The sequence below is a fragment of the Notamacropus eugenii genome, chromosome 1 (assembly GCF_028372415.1).
Source record: "Notamacropus eugenii isolate mMacEug1 chromosome 1, mMacEug1.pri_v2, whole genome shotgun sequence".
Lineage (NCBI taxonomy): Eukaryota > Metazoa > Chordata > Mammalia > Diprotodontia > Macropodidae > Notamacropus > Notamacropus eugenii.
The window spans coordinates 694,202,471-694,225,241 of NC_092872.1; the positions used below are offsets into that span (position 1 = coordinate 694,202,471).

At 41.2% G+C, this 22,771-nt stretch overlaps 1 protein-coding gene across 2 annotated transcripts in view; it reads left to right on the forward strand.

Annotated features, from left to right (window-relative positions):
* LOC140521209 (pyrethroid hydrolase Ces2e-like) overlaps positions 1 to 22,771 on the forward strand; it is a 33,559-nt gene that overhangs the window by 540 nt on the left and 10,248 nt on the right. For both annotated transcript variants that reach the window (XM_072635956.1, XM_072635957.1), the window contains exons 2-8: positions 3,141 to 3,345; positions 4,645 to 4,783; positions 8,366 to 8,499; positions 12,986 to 13,139; positions 14,234 to 14,338; positions 15,206 to 15,304; positions 21,830 to 21,970. In XM_072635956.1, coding sequence (XP_072492057.1) covers positions 3,141 to 3,345; positions 4,645 to 4,783; positions 8,366 to 8,499; positions 12,986 to 13,139; positions 14,234 to 14,338; positions 15,206 to 15,304; positions 21,830 to 21,970 — 977 coding nt within the window. The remainder of the gene's footprint in view (positions 1 to 3,140; positions 3,346 to 4,644; positions 4,784 to 8,365; positions 8,500 to 12,985; positions 13,140 to 14,233; positions 14,339 to 15,205; positions 15,305 to 21,829; positions 21,971 to 22,771) is intronic.

The following is a 22,771-nucleotide window of genomic DNA, read 5'->3' on the forward strand; positions in this document are numbered from 1 at the left end:
CCCAGCTTGGAATCCCAACATTTGATTGACATTGCTTTGTTAATTGTCTTGTCTTACTGAATTTATGATTTGCTTAGTTAAGAGAGTTTCCTCCTCATGGCAAAATGTATATAAGCCAGAAGATTTCTGTACTGGGTAGCCAGAACATCTCTGGCTCCATAATGCATTATGTTACCGTTATCTTTATGGGGAATTGATCAATTAATTAATTAAATCATAAAATGTATGCACTTAGCCTGTTGCCTTTTCTTAACAAAGTTTTCAGGTCAACAGGCATAAGGGACTTGGGCATTGTTTTTCCATTATTGTCCTCATTAACTGATTGGATAAGTGGGTTGGGTGTGAAGGGTCATTGATAGTTTTGTTTCAAGAGGTCAAGCTAGGTTTGCTGCTGAGAAACTCATGCCTTCTCCCTGTGTTATGTACAAAAACTCCTCTATCAGCTGCTGGTGAGAGATGGGGAAAGAGGGAAAGCTGAGTCATTTTCTAGGAGGTAGATAAGAGTCAGGATTGGGGGGGGGGTGGATATAGGTTATACATTTGCAATAATTTCCACATTAATCATGTGGTGAAAGAAGAAATAGAAGAAAAGGCATAATTCACACAGAAAAAAAAATAAAAATAATAAAAAGAGTGAAAATAGTATGATCTGGTCTGCATTCAGACTCCATAGTTCTCTCTCTGGATGTGGACAGCATTTTCCATCCAGCTGTTGGAATTGTCTTGGATCGTTGCATTGCTGAGAAGAGCTCAGTCATTCAGAGTGGATCATAGCACTGCGTTGGTATCATTGTGTACAATGTTCTCTCGATTCTGATCACTTCATTCAGCACAAATTCATCTAAATTTTTCCAAGTTTTTCTGAAATCCATCTGCTCATCATTTCTTGTAGCACAATAGCATTCCATTACAATCATATACCACAGCTTGCTCAGCCATTCCTCAATTGATGGACATCCCTTCAATGTCCAATTCTTTGCCACCACAAGAAGAGCTGCTGTAAACATTTTTGGATATGTGGATTCCTTTCTCTTTTTAATGATCTTTTTTGGATCTTTTTTGGTATTTCTGGATCAGTTTAATTGCTCTCTAGGCATAGTTCCAAGTATTTCTTGAAAATGTTTGGATCAGTTCACAACTCCTCCAACAGTGTATTAGTGTTCCAATTTTCCCACATCTTCTCCAACATTTATGATTTTTCTCTTCTCTCATATTAGCCAGTCTGATAGATGTGAAGTGGTCCCTCAGAATTCCTTTAATTAGCACTTGTCTAATCAGTAATGAATTAGAGCATTTTTTATATGGCTATAGATAACTTTAATTTCTTCATCTGGAAACTCCTTGTTCATACCCTTTGACCATTTAAAAGTTGGGGAATAATTTGTATTCCTATAAATTTGACTCAGTTCTCTATATATTTGAGAACTGAGGCCTTTATCAGAAACACTTGCTGTAAAAACTGTTTCCCATCTTTCTGCTTTCCTACTCATCTTGGTTGCATTGGTTTTGTTTGTGCAAAACCTTTTTAATTTAATATAATCCAAATGATCCATTTTGCATTTCATCATGTTGTCATAAACTCTTGTTTGGTCATAAACTCTTCTCTTCTCCATAGATCTGACAGGTAAACTTTCCCTTGCTTTCCTAATTTGCTTACGGTATCTTTATGTCTAAGTCATGCACATATTTTGACCTTATCTTGGTATATGGTGTGAGATAGTGGTCTATGGCTAGTTTCTGCCATATTGTTCTCAAGTTTTCCCAGCAGTTTTTGTCAAATAGTGAGTTCTTAGCCTAGAAGCTAGAAGCTTCTTTTTATTGCCATCTTCTCAAACCATTATTTTAGAGGAGAAACTGAAGCCCACCTGATGCATGTTAAAGTCACTCTTCTGCATTTTATACTGGGGTATACTGTGACAGAAAGGGAGTGCTAATCTTTCAGAGGCACACCTGATCCTTAAACTTCTGATTCAGTATGTGGCCATGTGCCCTAACAGCTGAGCAGTCTCTAGTTCTTGGACTGTAGGATGTGGAACTAGAAGGAATCTTAAGGAACATTGAATTCAATATCCTTTTCTCATTTAATCAAAGAGGAGGCTTAGAGAAGGGAAAGGAATTGTCACAAGTTCACACAGGCTGTTAATGGGAGAGCTGTGATTAGAACCCCAATCCTCTGAGCCCAAATCCAGTGTTCTGTGCATTCAGTTTTATTATCTACTGCTGGATTCACATTTGTTGTGTGGTTGTTCAGTTGTTTTTCAATCATGTCTGGCTCTTGGTGAACACATTTGGGGTTTTCTTGGCAAAGATTTTGAAGCTGGTTTGCCATTTCTTTCTCCAGCTCATTTGAAAGGTGAGAGAATTGAAGGCAAACAGGTGAAGTGACTTGCCCAGGGTCACACAGCTAGTAAGTGTCTGAGGCTGGATTGGAACTTAGGAAGATGAGTCTTCCTGACACATATTGTAGCCCAATGTAACAATCTCCCACCTTTTGTCTCCCTTCTTTGTCTGCTCTCTTTCCCATGCCCAGAAAGCACTTCCCTCAATTTAGTTCTGCTGAAGACTCTTCATTAAAGACCCACCTTTGGCACTGCCACTTGTGACAGAACTTTTCCTGACCCTCCTCGTATCTTTTTCTAGCTCTTTGTCAGGATCTCTCCTTTTACACCTCTGCCTTGTACTCCTAGTTATTCGTGCATAGGCCATTGTTCTCTAGGAGAAAGTAAACTCGTCATTTTATCCTCAATTCAGAGCTGAGGGTATTTACTGCCCATAGTAGGTGCTTATTGTCTTTATCCATTTGAATCATACTGATAAACTCTATGGCACTGATTTTAGTTTAGTGGTTTCCTAAGCTGGGCTGGGGGTGGGATTGTTGGGGAGCAGTTAGTTGGATCTTGAGACTCTGAATCCCCAAAGCTAGATAGCTCCTGAGTCAGTGCCAGAGTGGTCTAAAAGTTTAAATAGCCCTTCTCTGCAGTAAGTTTCCCATCTCTGGAGAACTTTAAGGGAAATGAAAGGAATCATGGCAAAAATAGGAGGTGGTTTCCTTTCCCATCTAATGAAAAAATGCTGGGAGGGGCATTTGGATATCAGTTCTGCTACCTGTCTCTGAGGATTTCTCTTCCCTTTCTTAACAGGGCATCATGCAGATGACCTCATCAGGACCACTGAATCTGGACGGATCCAAGGGACTCAAATCAGTATCAAGGAGATTGACAAAGGTGTCAACATTTTCCTGGGAATCCCCTTTGCCAAACCCCCTGTGGGGGCCCTGAGGTTCTCTCCTCCACAACCACCAGATTCATGGAGCAATGTCAGAGATGCTACTTCTCATCCCCCTGCGTAAGCATCTTCCTCTCTCCTTTTCTTCCAAGATAAGCACAGGGTGCCATCATGTTTTACCCAAATTTTGTCTCCATGAGCTCTGCACACAGTAAATATTTGTTAAAGCAATGAATGTTCTCTGTGCTGTGAGACCTCAAATAACTCCTTAATGATAATAGTTTATGCTTATTTGGACTTTAGAGAATAACTGATTTCAGAAAAATACTGTGAGGTAGTTAGAACACATACTGGTACAGATAGGAAAACAAATGCTAATAGAGATTAGAGGCATCTGGGTGCCTCAGTGGATAGAATATTGTTCCTGGAGTCATAAAATCCTAAGTTCACATTTGGTCTCAGACATTTACTGGCTGGGCAAGTCAGTAACCCTGTTTGCCCTCAGTTTCCTCACCTGTAAAATGAACAGGCAAAGGAAATGGCAAATACCTATAATATCTCTGCCAACAAACCTCAAAAGGGCTAACAATGGGTTAGACAGGACTAAACAACAACAGAGATTAAGTGACCCACACAAAGTCACAAAGTTAATAAATAACAAATCCAGAACTCATAGAATGATAGGCTCAGAAATAAAAGGGAGACCTTAGAAGTCACTGAATCTAACCCCTCATTTTGTTTTTTAAAGGCTTGATGCCTTACTCTTTGGAACCCACACTTATTCCATGCATCGATGCTATCTCCTGTCCCTCTACCATAATGCTTCTCTGTGACAAGAAAATCCAATTGACACTGTGGCCAGCAGTGTTGCTCCTGTTGAAATGTTCCTAGTCATGGTCTGTACTGGTCTAGCTTGACTGTCATCAATCTGCAGCAGGTTTTCTGACTTCCTCACACTCATCCTTCTTACAATGCAACCAAATTGCATGACATTCACACACTGTTGTTTGTTCAGCTATTAAGCTCTTGGTAACATCTATTTGGTTTCCAATTTTTTTAATTTAAAAAATACTTTGTTTACAACTTAACTGTAAACAACTTAACTGTAAACAACTTAAGTTGTTTACAACTTACCTGATATGCCCTGGGACACACAGTATCACCAAACATTTCAATATATAATGAATAACAAAAAAAGACTGTATAGGAAGTTGTGCCTGTCTCAGTTTCCTTATCTGTAAAATAGAGACAATGATAGACCCTAACACTCAAAGGTATTGTGAAGTTCAAATGAGGTCGTTTTTGCAAAGTGCTTTGCAAATCTCAAATTACTTAGTTATTAATATTACTATCATCATAAGTTTTACTATTTTTATCGCCTTGTGATTGTATTCAAATTGGTTGTCTCTTGTTTTCCAGGTGTTTGCAGGATATCACTCTCTTAGAAAAAATGGCAAAGTTCACTAAAATGAAGATCCTGACTACTGCTAATTCTGAAGACTGTTTGTACCTCAATGTCTACGTTCCTGTCCATGTGAAGGAGAGGGCCAAACTTCCGGTAAGCCAGATCTCTGTAACTTCCACTGGGGCATGAGAATCCCAGGGCATCAGAAGTGAGTGGGACTTTGGTGGTCACCTTTTCCCATCAGCATGGAAACAATTATCCTCTCTAAATGTCTTTGACAAGCCATCTAGCATTCCTTGAAGTTGTCCAGGTCAGGGAACTTACTATTTTTCAAGGTAATCAACTCAGGTAACAACTCAGCATTTTTGCAAATGTTTCCTCCTCTAGACAGAAATCTGCCTCCTTATAACTTCAAGGCATTTAGGTAGCACAGTGCATAGAGTACCAGGTCTGTAGTCAGGAATAGTCATTTTCCTGACTTCAAATCTGTCATCAAACATTTACTAACTGTGTGACTCTGGGCAAATAAGTTTACCTTGTTTGCTTGAGTTACCTAACCTGTAAAATGAGCTGGAGAAGGAAATGGCAAACCATTCCAGTATCTCTGCCAAGAAAACCCCAAACAGGGTCATGGAAAGTTGGAGATGACTTAAAATGACAGAAATCATTTCAGGGAGTTGGTTCTACAATCTGAAATGATATCAGTTTCTGCTGCAGTTTATTACTGCTTAAGGAACAGAGCAAAGTATCAGTAAAGTGTAACCTTCTAAACACTTCTTCATCCTGTCCAGACCAATCATCTCATTTCTGAGGGAACTTCAGTGTGAGGAAACACCCTCTGTTGATGAAGATAGGCACCTCTTTTGTAACTTAGAGTCTTGCCTTGTCTAGTGTACTGAGATGCTAAATAACTTCTTTGTGGTCACATGTCTCCTATGTATCCAAGGCAGGACTTGAGTTCAGTCCTTCTCACTCCAAGGCCAGTCCTCTATCATATATACTAGGCTTCCCTTCTTAAAATAAATCATAGTGAACCACACTGCTCCAATGTCATCTGCCCCTGAAACCTCTGAAACTCAAGAAACCAACATTCAAGTCAACAGCCATTTCTATAAAATTGGAACACTCCCCCTTAGTGCTGGGGATACAAAGAGAGGTGTGCTTTCTCTCTCTTCTGAGCTACTTTAATGTTACTTTGGATCTTCTTTATGGCATTTAATACGGACTATGTTGCTGTCCAATCATTATTCAGTTGCGTCAGATTCTTCATGACCCCATTTGGGTTTTGTTGGCAAAGATCCTGGAGTGGTTTGCCACTTTCTTCTCCTGCTACTTTTACAGATGAGGAAACTGAAGTAATCAGGTTCAACTGACTTGCCCTGGGATGCACAACTTGTAAGTATCTGATGTCAGACTTGAAATCAGAAAGATAAGTCTTCCTGACTCCAAGCCCAGCACTCTATCCTCTATACCACCTAGCTACCTCAATGCAGACTGTATCAATCAGTATTATAGTTTTTGGATCCTTATCCTCTCCTTGCCCTCTAGTTAACTGAAAGTACCTGAAGAGTAGTTAACTAGTCTTATTCCAAACACTCATCACAAAACCTTGTACAGTAAATTTACTGAATGGATGAATATGCCACAAAGTTAGAACATATTCCTATATTTATAATTATCTGAGTTGTTTTCATGAAAGGACTTTGGAGTTTGGAATACTATAGGGCTTGGAGGGTAAGAGAACTGGAAGAAATTCCACCTATGCTGGCCCTGTAAAGGGAAACAAGGAATGAATTGCCATTGCTTCCAAGAGAATATGAGGCACCTGGAACAAAGAAGTGAGGGGACATGTGAAGTTGCCTGGTTCCATGGGGCAGAGAACTATTTTACAAGGGAAACTGAGCTTGCTCAGGCAAAGATCAGCAGTCCTGGACTCAGACAAGCTGTAGAGAAAGTTATCTGATTTTACAGTGTTGTTCATTGCCTTTCATAACTTGGTCATATATTTAAAGGAATATATTATTATACATAATAGATTTACCTTTTCATGTGCAATCATATTTTTTATTATACTATGTTATAGAAATGTTTGTTTTATTCCATAAATTAAAAATAAAATAATTTTTAAAAAGAGCCAATAGAAGGCATAGCCTAGTGCTGGTAATCTGCTCTAGCAGTTTATCTTGGCTTTGAGAGAACAGTTACTGCTACATAGAAAGCTTTCCTAGGGGTAGTGCCAAGATGGTAGAGTAAAAGATGGGTCATGCTTCAACTCCTCCCTGAATCCCTCCAAATATCTGTAGAAATGACTACAAAAAAATGACAGTGTGAAGCAAATCTCCAGCCCTAGACAGCCTGGAAGGTAGATAGGAAGGGTATATCCCATCAGGCTGGGAGCAGAGGAAAGTCTGGCTTATGCTGTGCTGGCACAGATGAGGTCAGAGCAGGCCTCAGGGGGCTGAATCACTGGCAGCTGTGGCATTTTCCAGACTTCTCAACCCACAAACACCAAAGACAGCACAGAAGGTCAGTGGGAAATCTCTGTGGGGACTGGGTAAAAAAGGCGTATAGTCAGGTAGGGGTCTCACCCTAGCCCTGGGGCAGGGGAGGTGGCAGCAGAAGCAGCAGAGGCTGCTTCCGTAGCTCTGGGTGCAAAGACAGTGGAGGACATAGGGGCTGATACAAAATCCCTGACACCTGGGCCAGTATACCCACCCTTACCCCCACCCCTACTGGAAGCAGAGTCCTATCTTGACAAAGAGTTAGAAAGTCAAACATTTGACTGGGAACATGAGCAAACAGCATAAAACAACTCAGACTACAGAATCTTACTTTGGTGACATAGAAGATTGAAACATACAACCAGAACAACAAAGCCAAAGCTCCTACATCAAAAGCCTCCAAGAAAGATATGAATTGGTTGCAGGCTGTGGAAGAGCTCAAAAAGAATTTTGAAAACCAAATAAGAGAAGTAGAGGGAAAAAATTGGAAGAGAAATGAGAGTGATGCAAGAAAATCATGAAAATCAAGTCAACAGCTTGCTAAAGGAGAATGCTCCCAAATATTGAAGAAAACAACACTTTAAAATGGCAAAAAATGTGGAAAAAGCCAATGAGGAGAATGACTTCCAAAGTAGAAGTGGCTAAATGGAAAAGGAGGTCCAAAAACTCATTGAAGAAAATAACCTTAAAAATTAGAATGGAATAAGTGGAAGGTAATGACTTTATGAGAAATCAGGAAGTTATAGAACAGAGCCAAAAGAATGAAAAAATAGAAGATAATGTGAAATATCTCATTGGAAAAGTTCTATAGGCCATGGCTGAAACACTCACAATATGGTGTGACCCAGAGAGGTTATTGCCTAGGGTATATTCTTTATTGTCTGAGTGGGTTAGTGTCCCTTAGAAGAGACATCCTTTCTCCATTCTGGGGGGAACAGAGATCCTTTAGAAGAGACTGTTTTGCTCTGTGTGTATCTTTGGCAGTAGGAGGACCTCAGGAAGCTGATTTTGCCAGGAAAATTCCAAGAGGGATCTGTCCTGATTCTGAGTCAATCCAAGTGGGTTCTCCCAGAGAGTAGCTCTGATGCCAATCTGATCAACTCTTGAATGGAACTATCTTGATAAGTGAATTCACTCACATTTAGAGCTACTTTATTATTGGTCACAAGATATCAAAGGAGGCATACTTGGTTGGATGTTTTCCTGTAAGGAAAATAATGTCTGATTCCTACAGGTGATGGTGTGGATCCATGGTGGTGGTCTTACTTTTGGCAGTGCTTCCATATATGATGGTTCAATATTATCTGCCTCCCAGAATGTAGTGGTGGTCACCATCCAGTACAGGCTGGGTGTCCTTGGATTCTTCAGGTGAGATTTGACCCCAGTAAAATATGAGTACAAGTGTTTTTTACTTGATGAGTTTCCAGATCTCTGAGTGATTGAATGATGATAAACATAAATTCCTGACTAGATGGCATATCTCTTGCCTTCCCCACAAACTCCTCATGGTGTAGTAGAAAAAGCACTAGATTTATGGCTAGAGGACAAATTTCATAGTATGGCTCTGTTTCATATGACCAATAATTTCACTTTTCCCTTGGCCTCTGATTCTAGATAGATAGATGAGTGGATGGATGAATGGATGGATGATTGACTAGCAAGCTGATAGGCAGATAGATTAGCCATTTATTAAGCACCAGGCACTGTACTAAGTGGTGGGGTTATAGAACAAGAAAACAAAGTGGTCCTACTGTATCAACCTAATCCAGGCTTGCTGTACTGCATAATTACATAATTACATTAGCTTTCAAAGTACCAATTTTCTGTAGTAACTTACTCTACAGTTATTTACCCCTTTTACTGTGCTTTCTGGAATGCCTGATCTATAAGTAACAAAGCTGTTTTCATCTTTAACTCTTCCCTTTCTTAACCTTTCTCTCTACTTGTACTCACCAAACCCTGACTTTTTTCTGATGACACAGATTTTCTGGTGACCATTTTCATCACTACTTGCATTTTCATTCCTGCCTCCATCACAAGGAAGCCAAAATGCTCTGTTTCCCACCACCACTTCCAGACTCTCTCTCTACCACCATCACTCAGCATGTTGTCCCCCTTTGAGATTCATTCAATCCATATTTATCACCTAATCTAAATTCTAGTAGGTGTTGCTTACCATCCCTTGGGATACTCTCCTTGCTTCCTCAAGTTCATTGCCTTCTTTACAGTCTCTCTCTCCCAGCTCCCACCTTCATATGGAGGGACTTCAACATTATCTGGATATTCTCTTAAACATTCTGACTCCCCAGTTCTTCAGTGTATTCATTTCTCGTAAACTATTCCTCCACCCCACTTCAGCTCTTTACAAAAATGGTAACACCTTTGATTTTGCCCTGATTCATCAGTGTTCCCACTGTATGTTCATTAACTCTGAAATTCCTCTGTCTGGTTATAATCTCTTACCATTCCACTAGATTCCCTGCCTTGTAACCCCTCACCCTGCTCTTCATCCTCACCTTGACCTTCAGTCCTCCTCACTACTCAGTTTTCCCCCTGGCCATCATCCTTGCCAGCTTATACTCTTTTCCTTTTCCCATATTAACTCCTTAGTGAATGACTTCATCTCTACACTGACCCCTTATCCTATGACAAATCTTTCCATGCCAAACCTGAGCCTTGGATCACTCCCATCATCTACTCCTTTTGTTCTTCTTAGCAAACTGCTTAATGAAGGCAGAGAAAATCATGAAATGATGCTTCCTGGGTCCATCAAGATTAATGTTTCATACTCTTAAATGGGTTCTCACTGTGGCAAGGAAATTTTTTGTACCTCCATAACCAATTCACTGTCTCACTCACTAGATTCGATTTTCTAAACTTTTGCATCCCACCTCCAACTTTTGGTGACTCCTCCTCCCCTCCTCATCTCATCTTAGAACCTTGCTTTATATTTTGCTGAAAAAAAAGATGAGGCCATCTACTAACCTCCCTCATATGCTCTCCTCTAATCTCACATAGATCAGATGCCTTCTGTTACAATCTCTTCCATTACTTCTGTCTTTCATGAGGAAGGGGAACTTCTTCACTAAGGATATGCTTTCTATACATACAAATAATCCCATTCCATCAAATTTTTTCCCCAGAACATTGTCCTTTCTATCATTCTTACTTTCATTACTCTTAAATATTTCTCTCTGTCTCTGTCACTCTGTCTCTTCCCGATTGTTTCCCCTCTCCCCCTAACCCCATCTCCCCATGGCTGCTTCTCTACTTTCTACAAACTTGCCCATGTCTCTCTCTGTTCCTAAAAATCTGTACTGCTCCATCCATCCATCTATCCATCTCCAGTAGCTATCATTTCATATATCTCCTCCCTTTTACGGCTAGATAACTTGATTCGTTTCTCTTGCTCTCCTCACTCCCTGTAGTCTGGCTTCCAGTCTCCAGACCAGATATCTACAGTATCCCATCTCCAACTATCTCAAAATGTATATCCCATTATAAATTCCACATTTCCAAAAGTGACCTTTCTCTTTCCCACCAAGTCATCTCTTCTTCATAACATCCCTATTATTTGTTAAAGGCACCATCATCCTCCCAATTGCTGGGTTTGTGATCTAGGTGTCACTGTCCACTACTCACTCTCTTTTCCCCTATAACCAAACTGTTGCCAAGTCTTGCTGATTCTATATTTCTCATATACACTCGCTTCTCTCCTCTGACACTACCACCACTCTAGTGCAAACTCTCCCCATCTTATATTTGGACTAACAATGTCTGCATGGTTGGTTTCTTTGCCTCTTTTCTCCCTAGAATAGTTCACCATCCACTTAGCTGTCAGTGATCTTCCAACAGTACAGGTCAAGCCACAACCCACTTATTCTGTCAGTCGGTCAGTTAACAAGTATTTCTAAGTCCTAATCACATGTCAGACACTGTGTTGAGTGCTTGGGATACAAAAGAAAGTCAATTCTTACCCTTAGGAAGTTCATTTCTAATGGGAGATGATGTATAAATAGCCATACAGACACAAAATATATACAATGTAAAGGAGAAGCAATTTCAGAGGGAAGGTGTGACAATTGTGATTTTTTAAGTACATTGAGTCACATTGCTGTTATAAATGATAGGACTCCAACGGAATCACAGATTAAGTGGTCCTGAGGACCATAAAACATTTAAGCAATAGCAGACAGCCAGTACTTTCACACGCCCTGACTTATTCTGCTCCTGTGAGTAACCTCAGGTCCTGAATGGATCCCCAGGTGACTGCAAAGCTGTGTACTGGCACCCACTCTTGGAATCTGTGATTCCTGCATCTGTAAGGGATCCTGAGGAATTTCCCCAGCACATCTGGGTCTGATTAAGAATGCCCTTTCACATGAGGTGCTCATTGTCTTTCCCAAATAAGCCTCCTTAGAAGGGATAAGACTGAAGTGCTTATAGCACACTCTGAGTACATACTCCCAACAAGACCTACCAATGTATGATTCTTGTGCATGAGTGCCCTGAATCTCTGTCTGTCAAGGCAGGTTGTCATATAGTGTGTGTGTGTGTGTGTGTGTGTGTGTGTGTGTTGTGTTATATGTGGTATTTGTGTGGTGTGGTATATGTGTGTGTATGCATGTGTGCGTGTGTGTATGCCTGTGGCTTTCATTTTTGCCTGCTTGGTGCGCCATATGGTAATAAAGCTCATGTTTGTCCTAGCTTTTTTTCTATCGAGCCTCAAACTGGGTTCCTTGCTCTAGAAGACACCAGCAATGAGGAGAGTGGGTGGGGGAGGGGAAAAGTGGGATTTCTTGAAGAGGGCGGGATTAGAACTGTTTCACATTCCTTCAAGCAATTCTAGTCATGGAGAGGGCCAGTGAAAGCTGGATTTGGGGGGCAGAGAGCTGTGTATGAGGACAACATGGAAGGTGATATTGCTAGATTGCAGTGTGTGGAGAGGAGCCTGGCCTCCTCCTACATGAAGTCTGCTCTAGCTCCTGTACATTCTCTGCCTCCTTCTTGATGCTTGAATAAGATACTCCATTGAATCTGTTCCTTTTCAATTCTCCTCCTTCTGGCTTCCTCCAGGACTTGGTGCTAATGCCACCTTCTGCAAGAAGCCTCTCCCTGTCTCCATTATTTACAGGGCCTTCCCTCTGGGATCATCCCCAATCTGTCCTGTATAGATCTGTTTTGGGCACAGCTGTGTGCCTGCTGCCTTCCCTCATTAAATTGTAAACTCCTTGAGGACAGGGACTATGTTTACCTTTCTCTGTTTGCCCAGAGATTGCTATAGCACCTGCAACATAGTAGGTGTTGTCTTGACTTGACTTGATTTTCTAATGGGGGAAGAGAAAACAGAAAGGAGAGCTAAAAAAAGGAGGGCAAAGGGAGAGTAGGGGCAAGGCAAATGCTGGGGTGGTGGAAGAGGTCATGGAATAAGCTGAAAGGGAAGAAAACAGCATGGAGCGGGCTCCCCCTGGAAGGCAGAGTGAGCCCCTAAAGAGACGTGCACTGGAAGTCCTTCTGGTGGGGAAATTCAAGATCTGTCTCATCAGTTTACATCTGTAAAATAAGAACAACAACTAGCATTTGTTTGCAGAATGCTTTATAAATAGTGTCTCATTTTATACCTGCAACAACTCTGCCATTATTATCCCCATTTTCAAGATGTGGTGACTGAGGCACATATCTCAGTGACTAACCCATGGTCACACAGTATGAACATTGATCTTGCCACATCTAGGTAGAACAGTCTACCTACTGTATTGTCCAACTTGAGGAGATAGTCTTTAAATCTCATAATTCTATGAACCTAGGGCTCATCTTCAGAATTCTCTAACCTTGTCTAATATCTGACTTTCAGCACTGGGGATGAGTATGCACCTGGCAACTGGGGTTACCTCGATCAGGTGGCTGCCCTGAAGTGGGTCCACAAGAACATTGCCCATTTTGGAGGAGATCCTGACCTTGTGACCATCTTTGGAGAGTCTGCTGGGGGAAGGAGTGTTTCCTCACATGTAGGTGGTAAAGACATGAACCCAGCCTGAAGGGGCCTCTTGTAGCCAAAACTAGCCTTGAGGATCTGAGTTTTTCTTCCTCTTTTCCTTCTCCCTCTCAGAACCATTGGGGCTGCTAACTTCTTTCTCTAAGGCTGGCACCTGCCCTTGCTTTTCATTTGGAGATCTCTCTATACTCCCCTGCCCTAGTCCCAATTAATCATCTAGGCCCTTCTTCATCTTACTTTTCTGGAGGCAGAAGATGACATTTCTTTTTAAAGGTGTATTAACATCTTTGAGTAAGAACAAAAGAAATATTCAGGGTAATGATGAAATAATTCAAGGCCCAATGGATCCCCAGTTTCACCACTGAGGTGCTTCTTTTCTCCATGCTGCTCAGACCTTCTTGGTGCTTTCCGGATGGCCTTTGTGACCAGCTGTGGCTACAGATACACACTCTCCAGTCTTGGCCAATGAGCCTCTGAGAGCATAACATGGCTGGATCATATGACAAACATAAAATCCATCAGGGGTCTTAGAGGAAAAGATCTTCTGGCTTGGTAGCCCTCCTCCCCCAGGGGTTTGCACACCACTGATGTAATTCCAGGCTATGATAAAGCAATGGAGGAAGACTTCAGTGGAAGCATAAGGCTAACAAAAAAAAAATTACTGGTGTGAAAGTAGGAAATGTTCATGATTGTAGTGGGAAAACCTGTTGGATTTGAAGTCATTTGATCCTAACAGGAACCCTTGACTTTCTCATAATCAATAAATAACAATCAATAAGCAATGTGGCCCTATAAGGAGTCGTTACAGAGCACAGACATCTTTTCTTACACTTTTATTGGTCCACCTGGAGTGTTCAGGACCATGGCCAAGGCTACACAGCCCTTTTTCCTGTCTAGCTTTCTTATAGGCCTTACTGTGCCAAAGGATCCAAAGGTCAGTGTCCAATAGAGAGGCCAGTGTTTGGGACTGTTGTATATAGTTAGCTTAGGTTTGTGGCAGGGTAAGTCCTGGCTTTCAGACTCACAGTCTCCTCTGTTTCTGCTGAGCCAGGAGGGTCTGGGCCTCCCCATGACGACTTCCACCTCTGCTGTACTTTGCTCCTTCAGGTTCTCTCTCCCATGTCCAAAGGCTTGTTCCACAGAGCAATCATGGAGAGCGGTGTGGCCATCTATGCTGGCTTCATTTCTTCCAGCTCAGAAAAGGTTGTGAATGTAAGTTCTTTGTTCTTTTGTCATTGCAACCACCCTTATCCTTCTTTAGCTTATTAGCCTCCCAACCTCATGGCCCAGTGTCCCACTGACCTTCTGCCACACCTGGGCTATCAAAACATACACTGTAATGCCATTGATTGTTCAAGATGAAAGTTACCATAGAGATCATCTAGTCCAACCCTTTCATTTTACAGAAGAAGAAACTGAAGCACAGGGAGTGAGGAATCTGTTCCTGGCTCTGCTTCAAACTGTGCCTTTGATTCTAGATGAGATATTTTCTTCTTCAGTCCTCAGTAACTTGATTTGTGAAAGTGGATTCAATTAGATGTTTTATGAAGTCCCTTCTGACTCCAAATTCTCTTTTCCAAAACCCCCAGAAAAGCAGGAAGAGTTTCTCGAGTGATCCCAGGTACAGGCTACATGGAATGATCTGTTTGGTCCCTTCTCCCTCTCTGATTCTGTCATTCTGTGACTTGTTCAAGGTCACACAATGAGTTGGTGACTGAACTGGGACCAGAACTGAGTCTCTGAGTCAATGTCAGGGATCTATTAACATACCAGATTCCATCATGTGTCCTTTAGGGATATTTAGGTCTTTTCTGTCTTAGTAAATGGTAAACTCTTTGGGAGCAGGGACTGAGTCTTTGTTACCTGCCCCTGCCCGTCCCTATACAATTTATTGGGTATTGAGCTCTGTATGTAGGAGGATCATGATTCTAGACAGATTCCAGCTTGGTCTTCCTTTCATCATTACTGCATCATCACCTATAGAAATGATCCTTTGCTAGCTTACTGATGAGTATGAAGGGATTTCTCTATTGTGATACAGGCCATGAGAATATTAACTCTGTGGGTGCCTCTTTGCAGATCATTGCCAATCTGTCTGCTTGTGATAGACACAATTCTTCCTCCATGGTTCAGTGCCTTAGGAACAAATCTGAGGATGAGATCCTGAACATTACCAAGGTATGTAAGCTGAGAAGCAAGGGTTCCAGTACCAAGAATAGCTGCCAAAGCAGCTTGAGGCAAGGCTGGACTCTCAACCTTCATTAGGTATTGAGGTGAAGATCTTGGGAATATCACTGTCTTAACCTCAGTTTTCCCCTACCAACTTGATGATCTTCAAGTTTCCAGTATTCTATGTCTGAAGGTCTCTTCTCACCCTGATATTCTCCTTTCTAGGATCTATTCTATCTTCAACATTCTATGCTCTCAACTTTTTTTGTGCTAAGGTTCCATCCCTTTTACTCTGCACATACTGTATCCTAAGAATCCTTCCAACATTCTGTATTCTAAACATTTCAGATTCTAAGGTTCTGAACTTTTTCATTTTCTAGTCTCACAACCTTCCTACTAAGACATTCTCTCTTTGCAGAATCATTGCTTTAGAACTGAGAGGATTCATTGTTATCTGAGTCTATCTTTCTGTGTTCTAACATTATTTGTTCCAATATTCCTCCACTGATGATATTCTACTTTAGAAGATTTTTTTTTCCAGCAGTAATATTCTATATCTCTAAGGTACAGAGGTTGCAGCTAGGTGGCACAATGCTTGGAATTCTAGGAAAACTGACCTAAGGTCAAATCTAGCCTCAGACACTAGCTGTCATTTAAGGTGTTTGCCTCAGTGTGTTGTCCACAAAATGGGAATGATAATCATAGCACCTCCCATGGTTGTTGTGAGGATAAATTGAAATAATTGTAAAGTGCTTATTAGTACACTGCCTGGCACTGTAATAATGTTTTGATGATGATGATAATGATGATGATGATGGTGGTGTTGTTGGTTGTCCTTTTCAGCTCCAATATTCTCTGCTTTCTCATCTTCCAGATCTAACACATCAAAGATCTTTGGAAGAAAGAATCGCAGTTGTTTGAAGGCTCTTTCTCTCCTCTTGGATTGATAGCTCTCATCTAAATATTCCTTTCATATATTTTACATATATTTTATATATATTTTACATATATTACCTCATTTCAATAATTTTGCAATAATCATGTACCATGGTAGTCCAAGTATGATGTCATTCCCAAATTATAGACTTGGGAATTAGAACCATTGAATGGTAGCAGGGAAAAGTCAGAAAGTCATTTACTTTTACATTTGCATTGCCAGAGCTTGGGACAGTTTGTGGACTGATGCACTGACTGGATATTTAAAAAGTAAGAAACTGAGTCTCAGATGGGCTAAGTAATTGTGTCAAATGTCACACAGTTCACAAGCATCAAGAGGATACCTGACCCCAGGCCTTTAGGACTAAGATCCTTATTCAACGTATCATGTTGCTTCCTCAAAAAATTGGAATTCTTTCCCTGTACTGACTTAGCAGTAAGTGTTAGAGCCAGATTAAGTATTAAACCAGCTCTAATTACATCTAATTGTTCAGCCATTTTTCAGTTATGTCTGACTCTTTGTGACCCCACTTGGGGATTTGTTGGCAAAGATATTGGGGTGGTTTGCCATTTCCTTCTCCAGTTCATTAAGAAACAGGGCAGGGGCTGGGGTGGGGGGGGGCTGAGCCAAGAGGGCAGAGTAGAAAGACATGCATACTTTAGCTCTTCCCCCACAACCCATAAAATATCTGTAAAGAAAGACTCACAACAAATTCTGGTGCAGCAGGAGCCACAGAAAGACAGAGTGGAGGAGATTTCCAGGCCAGGGTGACCTGGAAGGTGCATGGGAAAGGTCTGTCACAATGAAGAACCCCACCCAGCCTCAGCCTTGTGACTCTGGGAGAAGCAGGACCAGAGCAGACTTCCAGGATGAAATCCCTGGAGCAGTAGCAGTTCGAAGATCCCTCAACCTGCAAGTGCTGAAGGTCAGTGAGAGGGCTTTTTCAACCTGATCAAGAAGGGAACAGAGTCCACCCCTTGTCCTGGCCTAAGGCAGCAGTGGAGGCTGGGCAGTGGAGGCTTCTGGAGGTTTTGGCAGGTAGGCAGCAGCTGGTGTCCATTGTTCCATTGTTGGAGCACTGAGCATAAAGCCCCTGGAACTGAATAGCTGATCTGAATCTCAGACCTGAGCACAGTCCTGGGGTGAGCAGGAGCACTAGGACTCTCCTCTTGACAAAGGATTCAGAAGTCAAGTAACTGGCTGGGAAAATGCCCCAAAAAGGGGAAAAAAAATAAGACCATAGAAGGTTACTTTCTTGGTGAACAGGTATTTCCTTCCATCCTTTTGAATGAGGAAGAACAAAGCATACTGTCAGAGGAAGTCAAGGCTTCTGCATCCAGTACATCCAAAATGAATATACAGTGGACCCAGGCCATGGAAGACCTTGAAAAGCAACTCAGCAATTTGCTAAAGGAGACCCCCCAAAAATGCTGAGAAAAATAACAACTTTAAAAATAGGCTAACTCAATTGGCAAAAGAGGTTCAAAAAGCCAATGAGGAGAAGAATGCTTTAAAAAGCAGCATTAACCAAATGGAAAAGGAGGTCCAAAAACTCACTGAAGAAAATAGTTCTTTAAAAATGAGAGTGTAGTTCAGGGAAGCTAATGACTATATGATAAACCAAGAAGTTGCAAAACAAAACCAAAGGAATGAAAAAATAGAAGATAATGTGAAACATCTCATTGGAAAAATGACTGACCTGGAAAATAGATCCAGGAGAGACAATTTAAAAATTATGGAACTACTTGAAAGCCATGATCAAAAAAAAGATACTGGACATTATCTTTCATGAAATTACCAAAGAAAATTGCCCTAATGTTCTAGAACCAGAGGGCAAAATAAATGTTGAAAGAATCCACCAATTACCTCCTGAAAGAGACCTGAAAAGAGAGACTCCTAGGAATATTGTGGCCAAATTTCAGAGTTCCCAGTTCAAGGAGAAAATGTTGCAAGCAGCTAGAAAGAAACAATTTGAGTATTGTGGAAATACAATCAGGATAACACAGGGTCTGGCACCTTCTACCTTAAGGGAACGAAGAACTTGGAATAGGATATTCCAGAAGTCAAAGGAACTAGGATTAAAACCAAGAATCACCTACCCAGCAAAACTGAATATAATACTTCAGGGGAAAAATGGTCATTCAATGATATAGAGAAATTTCAAGCATTCTTGATGAAAAGACCAGAACAGAAAAGAAAATTTGACTTTCAAACACAAGAATCAAGAGAAGCATGAAAAGGTAAACAGAAAAGAGAAATCATAAAGGACTTTCTAAAGCTGCTCTGTTTACGTTCCTACGTGGAAAGATAATATGTGTAATTCTTGAGACTTTTCTCAGTATTTGGGTAGGTGGAAGGATTATACACACACACACACACACACACACACACACACAGAGCACAGGTTGAGTTGAATCAGAAGGAATGATATCTATAAAAAATAAAATTAAGGTGTGAGAGAGGAATATATATTGGGAGGAGAAAGGGAGAAATGGAATGGGGCAAACTATCACTCAAAAAAGAGATAAGAAACATCTTTTTCAATGGAGGAGAAAAGGGAGGAGGTGAGAGGGGAAAAGTGAAGCTTACTCTCCTCACATATGGCTTAAGGAGGGAATAACATGATCACTCAATTTGGTATGAAAATCTATCTTACACTACAGGAAAGTAGGGGAGAAGGAGACAAGCGGGGTGAGGGGGATGATAAAAGGGAGGGCAAATGGGAAAAAGGAGTAATTAGAAGTAAACACTTTGGGGAAGGGACAAGGTCAAATGAGAGAATAGAATAAATGGGGAACAGGGTAAGATGGAGGGCAATATAGTTAGTCTTACATAACATGGCTGTTATGGAAGTCTTGTGCATGACGACACATATATAGCCTGTATTGAATTGCTTCCCTTCTCAGTGGGGATAGGTGGGGAGGGAGGAAGGGAGAGAAGTTGGAATTCGAAGTATTAGAAATGAATGTTGAGAATTGTTTATTGCATGTCACTGGGAGATAAGAAATGCAGGTAATGGGGTATAGAAATCTATCTTGCCTTTGAAGAAAAGAGAGAAGATGGGGATAAGGGAAGGGTGGGGTGTAATAGAAGGGAGGGCACATTGAGGGAAGGGGTAATCAGAATGCATGGTGTTATGGGATGGGAAGAGGGGAGAGATGGGGAGAAAAATTGGAACTCAAAATTTTGTGGAAATGAATGTTGAAATCTAAAAATAAATAAATAACGCTATTAAAAAAAAAGAAAGAAAAAAATATAAGAAACTGAGGGGAACAAAGTTAAATGACTTGCCCAGGGTCTCCTAGCTAGTAAGTGTCTGAGGCTAAATTTGAATTTAGGAAGATGAGTTTCTGACTCCAGGCTTGGTGCTCTTCCACTGTGCCACCTAGTTATTCCTACATCTAAATTACTCTTTCTATTAACCTTGTTGACTTTCCTTCATTTTAAAAACTATTATGTTTTCCATCCTGATTTGACAACAGTTTCCTCATCTGAAAATGAGGCAATTAGACCAGATGATGTTCCAAAGTTTCTTCCAGCTCTAAATCTACAATCTTATGAATATCCTTTGCCAAAGCACCTGTGAGGTAGAGTTTCATTTTGGCCATGCAAGTGCCAAGGAAATGGGACAAGAAGATTACTGACTCTCAATCAAACCCAAGCCTAGAATTCAGAAGACTGAACACTTTGGGGCCTCCATACCTTTCTTGCTTTGTCTAATGCACTTGGTGCTCCAGCCAAATTCATCTGTCCTCAGTCTTCTCAATGTTCCCTGTGCTTATCTTCCTGCCTTTGTTGAGGTTTGTCTTATATCTGGAAAATCCTCCCTTTTTATTATCGCACTGGTTCATAAAGTGCCTTTCTTATAACAATCCATGAGGTAGGGAGTGCAAGAATCATCAGTCCCATTTTATAGATGGGTAAACCTCTGAGGAAGTCTCTGTGAATGAAGAACCTGTCCTGGAGTCAGGAAGACCTTACTTCAAATACAGCCTCAGACACCTACTAGCTCTGTGATCCTGGACAATTCACTTAACCTTTATTGCCTTAATCTACTGGAGAAGAAAATGGTGAACTTCTCCAATATCTTTGCCACAGAACTCCATGGATAGTATTGGTGTGTGAAGGTCCATGCGGTTGTGAAGAATTGTACAACTGAATAACACCAACAAACCTCTGAGGAGCCTAGAGGTGGTGACTTATCCACTTCTCCAGCATTACGTAGTCAGTAAACATCAGTCCTAGGATTCAAGTCAAGCTGTCTCCCAGTTTTCCATCCACTCTTCCTTCCTCCCTCACCCTGCAGCCTCTCATAGCCTCCCTTTGCCTGTTGAATTCCTCCCCATCCATTAAAACCCAATTCCAGTGCCCATTTTTAGGAAGCTTTATGGGAAAACATCTTGACAATAATTTAGTCCAATGTACTCCTTTTGCAGGGGAGCAAATTGAAACCCAGAGAGATGTAATGTATTTGTTATACAATCTGTTAGTGGCTGAGCCAGGACTAGAATCCAGATCTATTGACTTTGAGGCCAGTGTTCTCCTGATGTTCATTCCAGAAACACTGCCAGAGCAGCTTCTGTGTCCAGCCTAGGGGGACACAAAATTTAGACAACAGATGGGTCCATGATGGAATTCCCCTTCTTAGGGACGAGGGTTTTTTGCCATACGCAGACAATAGAACCCAAATACATGGGGGCAAGAGGGCAAGGTTACAAGCACATGCAGTGGGAACTCTGAAGGAGCCCAGGGTTCTTCAGGCTGCCATATCAGGAAGGGTTTGTAAAAGATGTGGCAGTTAAACTGTTTCTTGAAGGAAGGAAAGAATTTCAACAGGTAGCAATGAGAGAATTGTCATCCTGTCCATGTGGAGCGAAGTGAGCCAAGGCAAAAAGATAGACTTTGACTTTCAGTGGAGAGGTAGGAATCCATTTTTAGTGAAATATGATGCACACAGCATAGCAGAGTCCACATAGTATGAGATAAGACAGCAAAAGAAGAAGACAAGGCTCTGAATGCCAGACTGAAGTGTTGGAGGTTTTCTTTGGGCAAGGGGGACTTATAGGACTTTCTTTTAATTCAGTGGAGTGTCATGAGCAAATATGAGATGAGGAATGTGTGTGTATGTGTGATATAAATTATAGGAGGAGATAGGGAGTCCAGTTTGGAGACTGTTGCAAGAGACCAGATAAGTAGGGACTGCTTGTGTTTGTGCTTTGTTCTTGAAGAGGACCGTGACATCAAGATGATGACATGACTGACAATTGACTTTGTTTTGAGTGAGGGAGGGCTATGCAAGGTCACCAACCTCACTCTCTTCTCCAGAGCCATCAGGGACTGTTAGGTGGTGCAGTGGAGACAGCACCAGTCCTAGAGTCAGGAGGACCTGAATTCAAATCTTGCCTTATGCATTTACTACCTTTTTTACTCTGAGGAAGTCATTTAACCCTGACTGCCTCCAAAAAAAAGGATCCAGGTAAATGAGAAAGAGTGTTTAAAATTGGATAGTAACAAAGAGAAAGTTGAGAAAATGATACTTGGAAGGAAGGTTGTGGAGATAGACTTGCCTTTTCTTTTTTTTCTGCTTCTTTCTTTAGCATTTCAAGAGAATCCGTGGTGTAATTGATGGGCATTTCTTCCCCAAACAACCTGAAGACTTGCTAGCTGGAGGAGATTTCAACCATGTTCCTTCCATCATCGGTGTCAACAACGATGAATTTGGCTGGGTTCTTCCTGTGGTAAGATTCTAGCATGTTCTATTCTGTGCCAGCTTCTTTCTGATTTTGGCAGTTTATGTTTTTCTAAAGAATCACAGATTTTCTGATATGGTCAAGATTGTAGTGGCCATGGAGTCAAAGCCAGAGTTGAAAGAGAATCCCTGGTATAACTTACTGAACAAATGGACATCCACACCTCTGCTTGAAGACTTCCAAGGAGGGAAAACCTAGCACCTTCCACTTTTAGGCAACTCTCATGGTTGGATAGGGCTTCATGACATCAAGTGGAATCTTTCTTTTTATTCAACTTCTGTTTTTCCCAGCTGTGCCCTTAAGGCAAATGGCACCAGCTAAATGCCTCTTCCAGGGGAAGACATTTAAAGACATCTATCATGTCTTCCTCTGCCCCAAGTTTATTCTTTGGCCAGCAAAGCAAGTTTCTCCAACCCATCCCTATAGCAAGACCATGAGTCCCTTCTCACTTGCTCTATTTTCTGCCTCAAATATGATGTTCAGAACTGAACAAAAGGTTCCAGATATGCAGTTATCCCTTCCACATCACTGGAATTGGGGGTGCAGTGCCCCCACCATCTGGAAAATCCATGTAATATTTTTTGGGCCCCCCTACCCTTCAAACTAGAGAAGAAGGCTGAATTATTGTGGTATTAAATCATAACATATATTGATATTATACAATACTATACATATATTTTATATGTTCCTGAGTTTCTAAACTTTTTCCCGTGTCATGGGCTGGCCTTTGCCTGTCAGCTTCAGCTTCCACAAAACTCCCCTAAAATTCCTATTCAAATTCTTATGCCT